This window comes from Rhinoraja longicauda, chromosome 19 (genome assembly GCF_053455715.1).
Source record: "Rhinoraja longicauda isolate Sanriku21f chromosome 19, sRhiLon1.1, whole genome shotgun sequence".
NCBI classification, from domain to species: domain Eukaryota; kingdom Metazoa; phylum Chordata; class Chondrichthyes; order Rajiformes; family Arhynchobatidae; genus Rhinoraja; species Rhinoraja longicauda.
In genome coordinates, this window is record NC_135971.1 from 22924587 (window position 1) to 22938022 (window position 13436).

Consider the following 13436-nt stretch of genomic DNA (forward strand, 5'->3'; position numbering starts at 1 on the left):
TGAGCTCATGAAGTGCAACATTTTATTTCATACGAGGCCCTTGGAGCCAAATAAGAACATTCCTTTGGGCAATCTGAGGCAAAGTACAGTTCCTTATTTGTTTCACGACAGAACCCCCAAAGTTAGTTATCTACTTTCCTCGAAGGTTAGCAGCTGCTAACCTCCCACTCACATCATTCTGCATCAGAAATTCAACTTGTACTAATATTTTAGTTAAACCCGCGTTTAAGAATCCATTCTCAAATATGCAGGCAGTTTAAAACATTTCCATGAGGATATCAGTCCAAGTAAAGAACGGTCCCGACCCGAAACGTCACCCATTCCTTCTCTCCTGAGATGCTGCCTGACCTGCTGAGTTACTTCAGCATTTTGTGGATAAATCAGTCCAAGTAAAAGTCAGAAAAGGGCACAAAGTGCTGGAGTAACTCAGCGGGTCAGGTGGCACCTCGACCCGAAACGTCACCTACCCATGTTCTCCAGGTATGCTGCCTGACCGCTGAGTTACTCCAGCAAATTGTGTATTAACCAGTATCTGCAGTTACATAGAAACATAGGAAATAGGTGCAGGAGGAGGCCATTTGGCCCTTGGAGCCAGCACCGCCATTCAATATGATCATGGCTAATCATCCACAATCAGTAACCCGTGCCTGCCTTCTCCCCATATCCCTTGATTCCACTAGCCCCTAGAGCTCCATCTAACTCTTTTAAATTCATCCAGTGAATTGGCCTCCACTGCCCTCTGTGGTAAATTCCACAAATTCACAACTCTCTGGGTCAGGCAGCATCTCTGCAGAAAATGGATCGGTGGTGTTTTGGGTCGGGACCCTACTTCAGACTGAAAGTCACTCCAGCACTTCGTGTCTTCTATCGCAAACCAGCGTCTGCCTCGCAGCGCCAGAGACCCGGGTTCGATCCTGACCACGGGCGCTGTCTGTGTGGAGTTTGCACGTTCTCCCCGTGACCCGCTTGGTTTATCTCCGGGTGCTCCGGTTTCCTCCCACACTCCAAAGACGTGCAGGTTTGTAGGTTAATTGGCTTTGGTATAAATGTAGATTGTCCCTCGTGTGTGTAGGATAGTGTTAGTGTGCGGGGATCACTGTTTGGCAGAGACATGGTGGAGTGAAGGGCCTGTTTCTGCGCTGTATTCTTGCTTATAAAAGGAATTACTTTGATTTAAAAAAAATCCTATTTCAGTCTGTACATCTTCTACAATAACATGTTTTTGCTCGATTTACTCTGCTGGTTTCAGCGTATCCTCACCTCACCTATATTTCCGACAGACTTTCTTTAATGTATGTGTATATCAGATCTAACAGGCCAAAGGCTTTTCCTCTGCATACACCATGACAAATAGTTTGGTTATTGTCACATTTGCACATGAAGGCAGATAAATCCCCAGGGCCTGGTGGTCTGCATCCCAGAGTACTCAAGGAGGTGGCCGTAGAAACCATGGATGCATTAGTGATCATTTTTCAATGTTCTCTCGGCTCTGGATCAGTTCTTGTAGACTGGAGGGTAGCCAGTGTAACTCCGCTTTTTAAGAAAGGAGGGAGTTAGAAAATGGGGAATTATAGACCAGTTAGCCTTGCATCGGTAGTGGGGAAGATGCTTGAGTCGATTATTAAAGATGTTATAGCAGTGCATTTGGAAAGCAGTGAGAGGATCGGTCAAAGTCAGCATGGATTTAGGAAGGGGAAATCATGCTTGACTAATCTTCTGGGATTTTTTGAGGATGTGACAAGTAGAATGGATAAGGGAGAGCCAGTGGATGTGGTGTATCTGGACTTTCAAAAGGCCTTTGACAAGGTCCCACACAAGAGACTAGTGTGCAAAATTAGAGCACATGGTATTGGGGGGAGGGTATTAACATGGATAGAGCACTGGTTGGCAGACAGGAAGCAAAGAGTAGGAATTAACGGGTCCTTTTCAGAATGGCAGGCAGTGACTAGTGGGGTGCCGCAAGGCTCGGTGCTGGGACCCCAGTTATTTACAATATATATTAATGATTTAGACGAGGGAATTAAATGTGACATCTCCAAGTTTGCGGATGACACAAAGCTGGGTGGCAGTGTGAGTTGAGAGGAGGATGCTATAAGGATGCAGGATGACTTGGGTAGGTTGGGTGAGTGGGCAGATGCATGGCAGATGCAGTTTAATGTGGATAAATGTGAGGTTATCCACTTTGATGGCAAGAACAGGAAGGCAGATTATTATCTGAATGTCAGATTAGGAGAAGGGGAGGTGCAATGAGACCTGGGTGTGCTTGTACATCAATCACTGAAAGTAAGCATGCAGGTACAGCAGACCGTGAAGAAAGCTGATGGCATGTTGGCCTTCATTGCGAGAGGATTTGAGTTTTGGAGCAAGGAGGTCTTACTGCAGTTGTACAGGGCCCTGATGAGACTGCATCTGCAGTATTGTCTGCAGTTTTGGTCTCCAAATTTGAGGAAGGACATTATTGGTATTGAGGGAGTGCAGCGTAGGTTTACCAGGTTAATCACCGGGATGGCGGGACTGACATATGATGAAAGAATAGGTTGACTGGGCTTGCATTCACTGGAATTTAGAAGGATGAGAGGGGATCTTATAGAAACATATAAAACAGGATTGGACAGGCTGGATGCAGGAAAAATGTTCCCGATGTTTGGGGCAGTCCAGAACCAGGGGTCACAGTTTAAGAATAAAGGGTCGGCCATTTAGGACTGAGATGAGGAAAAATTTCTTCGCCCAGAGAGTTGTGAATCTGTGGAATTCTCTGCCTCAGAAGGCAGTGGAGGCCGATTCACTGGACGTTTTGAAGAGAGAGTTAGATTTAGCTCTTAGGGCTAAAGGACTCAAGGAATATGGGGAAAAAGCAGGAGTGGGGTACTGATTATAGATGATCAGCCATGATTATATTGAATGGCAGTGCTGGCACGAAGGGCTGAATGGCCTCCTCCTGCACCTATTGTCCATGGTTCTATGGCTCAAGTCTCCTTTGACTCCTCCCACTTCCTCCAAACCAGAGGCGTAGCTATGGGCACTTGCATGGGCCCTAGCTACGCCTGCCTCTTTGACGGGTACGTCGAACAATCCCTGTTCCGGGCGTACACCGGCCCCATCCCCGAACTCTACCTCCGCTACATCGACGACTGCATTGGTGCTACCTCTTGTACCCATGCAGAACTCACTGACTTCATACACTTCACTTCCAATTTCCATCCTGCCCTTAAATATACCTGGACTATCTCCGACATCTCCCTCCCGTTTCTGGACCTCACCATCTCCATCACAGGAGACAGACTAGTGACTGACATCTACTATAAACCCACTGACTCGCACAGCTATCTGGACTACACTTCTTCCCACCCGGTCTTCTGCAAAAAGTCTATCCCCTACTCCCAATTCCTCCGTCTACGCCGCATCTGCGCCCGGGATGAGGTGTTTCACACTAGGGCGTCAGAGATGTCCTCATTCTTCAGGAAACGGGCTTCCCCTCGTCCATTATAGATGAGGCTCTCACTAGGGTCTCTTCTACATCCCGCAGCTCCGCTCTTGCTCCCCCTCCCCCCACTCGTAACAAGGACAGAATCCCCCTCGTTCTCACCTTCCACCCCACCAGCCAGCGGATCCAACAAATCATCCGCCAACATTACCGTCACCTACAATGGGACCCCACCACTGGCCATATCTTCCCGTCTCTTCCCCTCTCTGCGTTCCGCAGAGACGGTCCCCTCCGTAACTCCCTGGTCCACTCGTCCCTTCCTACCCAAACCACCCCATCCCCGGGCACTTTCCCCTGCAACCGCACGAGATGCAACACCTGTCCCTTTACCTCCCCCCTCAACTCCATCCAAGGACCCAAACAGTCTTTCCAGGTGAGACAGAGGTTCACCTGCACCTCCTCCAACCTCATCTATTGCATCCGCTGCTCCAGATGTCAACTTATTTACATCGGTGAAACCAAGCGCAGGCTCGGCGATCGCTTCGCTCAACACCTGCGTGTTGGCCAAACTGGTCTCCCGGTGGCCGAGCACTTCAACTCCCCCTCCCATTCCCAGTCTGACCTTTCTGTCATGGGCCTCCTCCAGTGCCAGAGTGAGGCCCACCGGAAATTGGAGGAACAGCACCTCATATTTCGCCTGGGCAGCTTGCAGCCCAGTGGTATGAACATCGACTTCTCCAACTTTAGATAGTTCCTCTGTCCCTCTCTTCCCCTCCCCCTTCCCAGATCTCCCTCAATCTTCCTGTCTCCACCTATATCCTTCCTTTGTCCCGCCCCCCTGACATCAGTCTGAAGAAGGGTCTCGACCCGAAACGTCACCCATTCCTTCTCTCCTGAGATGCTGCATTTTGTGAATAAATACCTTCGATTTGTACCAGCATCTGCAGTTATTGTCTTATGCACTAATGGGAATATGCGATGTTAAAGGATTGATGTGAGATGATTGTATGGGAGCTGTGATGAATATTGTATTGAAGGCAAGCAGAGAGAAGGCAGAATACAGGAGATATTGCAAAAGACTCTCGGAAGAATGGGAACAGAAGTTCTAGAGCGGAAAAGAAATTAAGGGCAGGGCCAATTGTGAACGATGTGAGAGGGGAGGTAAATACAGAAGTTAAAGTGTTGTACTTAAATGCGCGTAGTATAAAAAATAAAGTGGATGAGCTTGAGGCTCAGTTAGTCATGGGCAAGTATGATGTTGTAGGGATCACTGAGACATGGCTACAAGAGGACCAGGGCTGGGAACTGAATATTCAGGGGTACACAACGTATAGAAAAGACAGACAGGTGGGCAGAGGGGGTGGGGTTGCTCTGATGGTAAGGAATGATATTCATTCCCTTGCAAGGGGTGGCATAGAATCAGGAGATGTTGAATCAGTATGGATAGAAATGAGAAATTGTAAGGGTAAAAAGACCCTAATGGGAGTTATCTATAGGCCCCCAAACAGTAGCCTCGACTTAGGGTGCAAGTTAAATCAGGAGATAAAATTGGCGTGTCAAAAATGTAATGCTACGGTGGTTATGGGAGATTTCAACATGCAGGTAGACTGGGAAAATCAGGTTGGAAATGGACCCCAGGAAAGAGACTTTCTAGAGTGCCTTCGAGATGGATTCTTAGAACAGCTTGTACTGGAGCCTACCAGGGAGAAGGCAATTCTGGATTTAGTGTTGTGTAATGATCCTGATCTGATAAGGGGACTAGAGGTAAAAGAGCCATTAGGAGGCAGTGATCACAACATGATAAGTTTTACTCTGCAAATGGAAAGGCAGAAGGGAAAATCGGAAGTGTCGGTATTACAGTATAGCAAAGGGGATTACAGAGGCATGAGGCGGGAGCTGGCCAAAATTGATTGGAAGGAGGCCCTAGCAGGGAAGACGGTAGAACAGCAATGGCAGGTATTCCTGGGAATAATGCAGAGGTTGCAGGATCAATTTATTCCAAAGAGGTGGAAAGACTCTAAGGGGAGTAAGAGACACCTGTGGCTGACAAGGGAAGTCAGGGACAGCATAAAAATTAAGGAGAGGAAGTATAACATAGCAAAGAAGAGTGGGAAGACAGAGGATTGGGACTCTTTTAAAGAGCAACAAAAGTTAACTAAAAAGGCAATACGAGGAGAAAAGATGAGGTACGAGGGTAAACTAGCCAATAATATAAAGGAGGATAGCAAAAGTTTTTTTAGGTACGTGAAGAGGAAAAAAATAGTCAAGGCAAATGTGGGTCCCTTGAAGACAGAAGCAGGGGAATTTATTATGGGGAACAAAGAAATGGCAGACGAGTTAAACCGTTACTTTGGATCTGTCTTCACTGAGGAAGATACACACAATCTCCCAAATGTTCTAGGGGCTGGAGAACCTAGGGTGATGGAGGAACTGAAGGAAATCCACATTAGGCAGGAAATGGTTTTGGGTAGACTGATGGGACTGAAGGCTGATAAATCCCCAGGGCCTGATGGTCTGCATCCCAGAGTACTTAAGGAGGTGGCTCTAGAAATAGTGGAAGCATTGGAGATCATTTTTCAATGTTCTATAGATTCAGGATCAGTTCCTGTGGATTGGAGAATAGCAAATGTTATCCCACTTTTTAAGAAAGGAGGGAGAGAGAAAACGGGTAATTATAGACCAGTTAGTCTGACATCAGTGGTGGGGAAAATGCTGGAGTCAATTATAAAAGACGAAATTGCTGAGCATTTGGATAGCAGTAACGGGATCGTTCCGAGTCAGCATGGATTTACGAAGGGGAAATCATGCTTGACAAATCTACTGGAATTTTTTGAGGATGTAACTAGGAAAATTGACAAGGGAGAGTCAGTGGATGTGGTGTACCTCGACTTTCAGAAAGCCTTCGACAAGGTCCCACATAGGAGATTAGTGGGCAAAATTAGGGCACATGGTATTGGGGGTAGGGTACTGACATGGATAGAAAATTGGTTAACAGACAGAAAGCAAAGAGTGGGGATAAATGGGTCCCTTTCGGAATGGCAGGCAGTGACCAGTGGGGTACCGCAAGGTTCGGTGCTGGGACCCCAGCTATTTACGATATACATTAATGACGTAGACGAAGGGATTAAAAGTACCATTAGCAAATTTGCAGATGATACTAAGTTGGGGGGTAGTGTGAATTGTGAGGAAGATGCAATAAGGCTGCAGGGTGACCTGGACAGGTTGTGTGAGTGGGCGGATACATGGCAGATGCAGTTTAATGTAGATAAGTGTGAGGTTATTCACTTTGGAAGTAAGAATAGAAAGGCAGATTATTATCTGAATGGTGTCAAGTTAGGAGGAGGGGGAGTTCAACGAGATCTGGGTGTCCTAGTGCATCAGTCAATGAAAGGAAGCATGCAGGTTCAGCAGGCAGTGAAGAAAGCCAATGGAATGTTGGCCTTCGTAACAAGAGGAGTTGAGTATAGGAGCAAAGAGGTCCTTCTACAGTTGTACCGGGCCCTGGTGAGACCGCACCTGGAGTACTGTGTGCAGTTTTGGTCTCCAAATTTGAGGAAGGATATTCTTGCTATGGAGGGCGTGCAGCGTAGGTTCACTAGATTAATTCCCGGAATGGCGGGACTGTCGTATGTTGAAAGGCTGGAGCGATTGGGCTTGTATACACTGGAATTTAGAAGGATGAGGGGGGATCTTATTGAAACATATAAGATAATTAGGGGATTGGACACATTAGAGGCAGATAACATGTTCCCAATGTTGGGGGAGTCCAGAACAAGGGGCCACAGTTTGAGAATAAGGGGTAGGCCATTTAGAACGGAGATGAGGAAGAACTTTTTCAGTCAGAGGGTGGTGAAGGTGTGGAATTCTCTGCCTCAGAAGGCAGTGGAGGCCAGTTCGTTGGATGCTTTCAAGAGAGAGCTGGATAGAGCTCTTAAGGATAGCGGAGTGAGGGGGTATGGGGAGAAGGCAGGAACGGGGTACTGATTGATAGTGATCAGCCATGATCGCATTGAATGGCGGTGCTGGCTCGAAGGGCTGAATGGCCTACTCCTGCACCTATTGTCTATTGTCTATTGTCTATTGATATGATAGTGGTGTTTAAGAGGCCTTTAGATAGGCCCTTTGGCCCACTGAATCCGCACCGACCAGCGACATTAGCACTATCCTACACCACTGTGGAAAATTTACCAATTTTTACTGAAGCCAATTAACCTACAAACCTGTACATCTTTGGATGTGGGAGGAAACCGGAGCACCTGGAGAAAACCCATGTGGTCACTGGGAGAACGTACAAACTCCGTACAGACAGCACCCGAGGTGCCGCCCCAATGACTCCAGCAATTTATGTCCATCTTTGGTATGGACCGGGCTCTGCAATACCTTGTGGTTACAAACTTGCACGTCTTTGATCACAGGGAGAACTTCAAACTCCGTACAGACAATACCCGAGGTCAGGATTGAACCCGGATCTCTGGCGCTGTGAGGTATCGACTCTACCGCTGCGCCACCGTGCTGCCCCATTGCCATGCCTTACGTTTGCTTACAGAGCATATCTTACAGAGTCCCTCCATCCCTACGCCCCTGCCCAAGCGCTCAGGTCTTCTGAAGCCGGCCTGTTAGCCACTCAATGCCACAGCAGTAAGAACATTGGGGAAGCAGCCTCCTTCAACTACACTCCCAAGCTGTGAAATACCCGACCCAGGGCCATGAGAGACGCCCACTCAGTTGAGAGTTTTAAACGGCAGTTAAAAACACATGGTAGACACAAAATGCTGGAGTAACTCAGCGGGTCAGGCAGCATCTCGGGAGAGAAGGAATGGGTGACGTTTCAGTCTGAAGAAGGGTCTCAACCCGAAACGTCACCCATTACTTCTCCAGAGATGCTGCCTGACCCGCTGAGTTACTCCAGCATTTTGTGTCTATCTTCAATTTAAACCAGCATCTGAAGTTTATTTTCCTAGTTAAAAACATATCTTTTTATTCAAGCTTTTAACTGATTTTACTTCTTTTGTTCTTCTACACTCCCAATTTTACATTTTATATTTTATATGTCCTTACTGTTTTATATTGTATCTTTCTTTAGACCTGTGTTTGTTTTTGTGGAAAGCACTTTGGGCTGCATTAAAGTGCATGAAAAGTGCTTTACACCTATTGCGTAAGAAAATAACTGCAGATGCTGGTACAAATCGAAGGTATTTATTGCTCAAAATGCTGAAGTAACTCAGCAGGTCAGGCAGCATCTTAGGAGAGGAGGAATGGGTGACGTTTCGGGTTGAGACCCTTCTTCAGACCGAGGACAGTCTGAAGAAGGGTCTCGACCCGAAACGTCACCCATTCCCTCTCTCCTGAGATGCTGCCTGACCCGCTGAGTTACACCAGCATTTTGTGATATAAATAAAAGTTATTTTATTATTATTATTATTGTGTTTTTCCCTCCAGGTGAGAAGGGAATGCAGAAGCCCTCATTCCTTCAACTAAAATAGAACAAGCCCACCTTCACTATGGCAGCACCAGTGAATACTCAGAACCCGAGTAAGACCTGGGAGCTGAGCCTCTATGAACTGCATCGGACCCCACAGGTGAGTAAGACCACCCAACTCAGCCTCTACGAACTACACAGGACGCCACAGGTAAGTGTGGAGTGGACCGGATATCCCTTTCACTATCTCGCATGAATGCATGCATGAGCAATGTACACGTCTGCTTGTTCAGCTACTGTAAAATCTTGGATTTTTTAAAAATTGAACGTGATTGCCTCGTTAGATTAACCAAGTCCAAGTCAAGTTTATTTGTCACATACACATACAAGATGTCCAGTGAAATGAAAGGTCACCCACAGTCCAGCAATAGAGCAATAAAAATAAACAATTTCACACACAATCACAACCAACACAAAAAAAAAAGAAACATCCATCACAATGAGTCTCCTCCAGTCCCCTCCTCACTGTGATGGAAGGCCAGAATGCCTTTTCTCTTCCCCTGCCATCTTCTCCCGCGGTCAGGCTGTTGAACTTGCCACGTTCCAGGCCGCGCCGGACAGGTTACACATAAGAGATGCAGCAGGGAATCGGGCCAATCTGACCATTGACTTCACTAACTTTAGACAGTTCCTCTGCCCCACTCTTCCCCTCCCCCCTTCCCAGTTCTCCCACTCGTCTTCCTGTCTCCACCCCCCCCCAACATCAGTCTGAAGAAGGGTCTCGACCCGAAACATCACCCGTTCCTTCTCTCCAGAGATGCTGCCTGACAAGATGAGTTACTCCAGCATTTTGTGATACCTTTGATCATCCCCTCACACACGAGCTCTATGTTATCCCCACCAGGTGCGAGCAAGGTGCCCCCTCAGATTCCTATTCAATATTTCTCACCTTAAACCCATGTCCTCTGTTTCTCGATTTCCCTACTTTGGGTAAAAGATCAGAGATGTGTAGCCTCCTTATTGATTGATTGGTTGATTGATTGATCGATCGATCGATTGATTGATCGATCGATCGATTGATTGAGTGAATGAATGCCAACAGCATGGAAACAGGCCCACCGAGTCTATGTTGACCATCGATCACCCGTACACACTGGTTCCACCTTACCCCACTTTGTAATCCATTTCCTACACACCAGAGGGCAATTTACAGAAGGCCAATTGACACACAAACCCGCACGTCTTTGGGATGTGGGAGGAAACCCATGCGGTCACGGGGAGAACGTGCAAACTCCACAAGCAGACAGCCCACCCGGGGTCACGATTGGACCCGGGTCTCTGGCGCTGCGAGGCAGTAGCTCTACCGGCTGTGCCACCGTGCATCTCCGAATGATAAATAAAATATATATCCAAGGGCTCATAAGGTCATAAGGAATAGTAGTAGAATTAGGCCATTCGGCCCATCAAGTCTACTCCGCCATTCAATCATGGCTGATATGTCTCTCCCTCCCAACCCCATTCTCCTGCCTTCTCCCCATAACCCCTGACACCCGCACTAATCAAGAATTTGTCTAACTCTGCCTTAAAAATATCCACTGACTTGTGGCATCCACAGCCTTCTGTGGCAAAGAATTCCACAGATTAACTATCCCCTGTCTAAAGAAGTTCCTCCTCACCTCCTTTCTAAAAGAGCGCCCTTTAATTCTGAGGCTGTGCCCTCTAGTCCTAGACTCTCCCACCAGTGGAAACATCCTCTCCACATCCGCTCTATCCAGACCTTTCATTGTTCTGTAAGTTTCAATGAGATACCCCCCTCGTCCTTCTAAACTCCAGCGAGCACAGGCCCAGTGCTGACAAACGCTCATCGTACGTTAACCCACTCATTCCTGGGATCGTTCTCGTGAACCTCCTCTGGACCCTCTCCAGAGCCAGCACACCCTTCCTCAGATATGGGGCTCAAATAAGTTACACTAATTCTCTCTGCCTGCAAGTGATCCATACCTCCTTTCCCTGCATATCCACCGTTTTATCGCATTCCTCCCCCCCGACTACTCCTTCGTGCTTGGCAACACGACCTCTTCGCGGGATTGAGAGGAGGTTTAGCAGTCCTGATCCTACGGGCTCCAGATTGCTCAGCAGCAAGGTGTGCCAGAGTACGTGACCTGATTCACGCTCTTGCCCCAGCTTCAAAGAGCCGCCCGGCTGAGAGAGCCGCTTGCATGGCCGAATCATTGCTCTGCTGTGTTCACGGAGTCTTGTACAGGTGCTCCTCAACTTACCATGGGGTTACGTTCTGAGAAACCCATCGCAAACCGAAAATACCGCGAGCCGAAATGCATTGAATACACGCGATCACGTGGCCGGAAGCGAGCTGCGGCTCGCTACCGTTTGCACCATCGCAAAGTCGAAATACCACAAGTCGAAGGCGGGGAGCATCTGTACAAGTCTTTTCTGTCTTTTTTTTAAGGCAAGAACTCAACATCAGCATCGATAAACAGAAAAAAAACCCAGTCTGCAGTGTTTCAAACTTGTTCGACATCTCTCAAGGAGGGTCTCGACTTGCCTGACCCAACACCCATTGCTTTTCTCCAGAGATGCTGCCTGACCCGCTGAGTTGCTCCAGCTTTTTGTGTCCATCTTCGGTTTAAACCAGCATCTGCAGTTCCTCCCTGCTAATCGGCTTGGTCTGGCAACAGTGCTGCCCAAGGCCACGAGAAATTGCAGAGTTGTAGATGTAGCCTACTCCCCCGCACAGGACAGACTCCCCACCATCGACTCCCATCTACACTTCACGCCCTCCTCGGGAAAGCAGCCAACATCATCAAAGACTATGAGAGGAATAGATCGGGTGGATGCACAGAATCTTTTACCCAGAGTAGAGGAATCGAGGACCAGAGGACATAGGTTCAAGGTGAAGGGGAAAAGATATAATAGGAATCCGAGGGGTAACTTTTTCACACAGTGGGTGTATGGAACAATTTGCCAGAGGAGGTAGTTGAGGCTGGGACCATCCCATCGTTTAAGAAACAGTTGAACAGGTACGTGGGTAGTTCAGGTTTGAAGGGTTGTGGACCAAGCGTAGGCAGGTGGGACTAGTGTAGCTGGGACATGTTGGCCGGTGCAGGCAAGTTGGGCCGAAGGGCCTGTTTCCACGCTGTATCACTCTATGACTCTATGAAAAGACACAGAAGAAACTTTGAGAATATAACTGCGAGATTTCCCTTTAAACCGAGAGAGGAACCTGCCCTGAAGCCCCAGAAGGTGGCGAATCTGTGGAATTCATGGCCGCAGATGGCAGCGGAGGGGCTTGGATAGTGTGGATGTGGAGAGGATGTTTCCACTAGTGGGAGAGTCTAGGATCAGAGGGCACAGCCTAGGAATAACCTTCCCCCCATTGACGAACTGTACACTGCAAGGGCCAGGAAGCGAGCGGGCAAGATCATCTCCGACCCCTCTCACCCTGGCCACAAACTCTTTGAAGCACTTCCCTCTGGAAGGCGACTCCGGACTGTTAAAGCAGCCACAGGGTTATTTACCAAGCGCAGGCAGGTGGGACTAGTGTAGCCGGGACATTGTTGGCCGTTGTGGGTGAGTTGGGCCGAAGGGCCTGTTTCCACACTGTATCAATCTATGGCTCTAAGACTGATGCTGAGTAATGTTTAAGTTAAGAAATATTTAGACAGGCACAAGGATAGGTCAGGTTTAGAGGGATATGGACCAAACGCAGGCAGGTGGGACTAGTGTTGGTTGGTGTGGGTAAGTTGGGCTGATGGCCCTGTTTCTTCACTGTATCACTCTATGACTCTAGGGCTGTGACTGTCCCACCCTCGCCCCCATTCTGCACCCTGTATCTTCCCCTTTGCTCTACCTATTGTACTTGAGTTTGAACTGATACTATCTATATAGGGTATATCTGATCTGAAGCTTGAAAGCGTGCACCACCAGACTCAGGAACAGCTTCTTCCCCTCTGTTATCAGGCTTCTGAACGCCCCTTCCATAAGCTAGGGTGCTGTCCGATTCACCTCTACCCCATTGCGGACATTGGACTTTGTCTCTGGAACTGGTGCGCTACAATGCTGAGAACTATATTCTGCACTCTGTATCTTCCCCTTTGCTCGACCTACTGTACTTGAGTTTGAACTGATTGCATAATATTATCTGACCTATTTGGATAACATGCAAAACTAGGCTTTTCACTGTACCTCGCTAAAACAACAAACCTAGACCTAATAATAACCCTGTACCTAATCTGACGAAGACTACCCAACCAAAGTGTTATTATTCTCTTTGCAGATGCTGATGGTGACTGTGTGTTGTTAGTGTGCCTACCTTTTACTTTGATTGTCTTGTGTCGAGCTATTTATTACCTTGAGATTAAAGCATGATGTATGATTTTTGTTTCAGTGCACGCGTTAATAAGAAGCAGATTAAATTTGGGGAATTAAAACTGTGCTTCGCTGATATTTATGTGTATTTAAGCTCTGAATCGAGCTAATTGGAGTATTGCACGAGACAGAATATCTGATTGAGTATGCTTCCTCATAGAAACATAGAAACTAGGTGGAGGAGGAGGCCATTTGGCCCTTCGAGCC

The 13436-nt window shown here is 47.6% G+C and overlaps 1 protein-coding gene across 4 annotated transcripts in view; it reads left to right on the forward strand.

Annotated features, from left to right (window-relative positions):
• LOC144603198 (E3 ubiquitin-protein ligase RING2-A-like) overlaps positions 1-13436 on the forward strand; it is a 41316-nt gene that overhangs the window by 1523 nt on the left and 26357 nt on the right. For 2 of the 4 annotated variants that reach the window (XM_078416379.1, XM_078416380.1), the window contains exon 2: positions 8864-9054. In XM_078416379.1, coding sequence (XP_078272505.1) covers positions 8926-9054 — 129 coding nt within the window. In that variant the 5' untranslated portion in view covers positions 8864-8925. The remainder of the gene's footprint in view (positions 1-8863; positions 9055-13436) is intronic. The other 2 variants (XM_078416381.1, XM_078416382.1) reach the window with 1 other exon arrangement.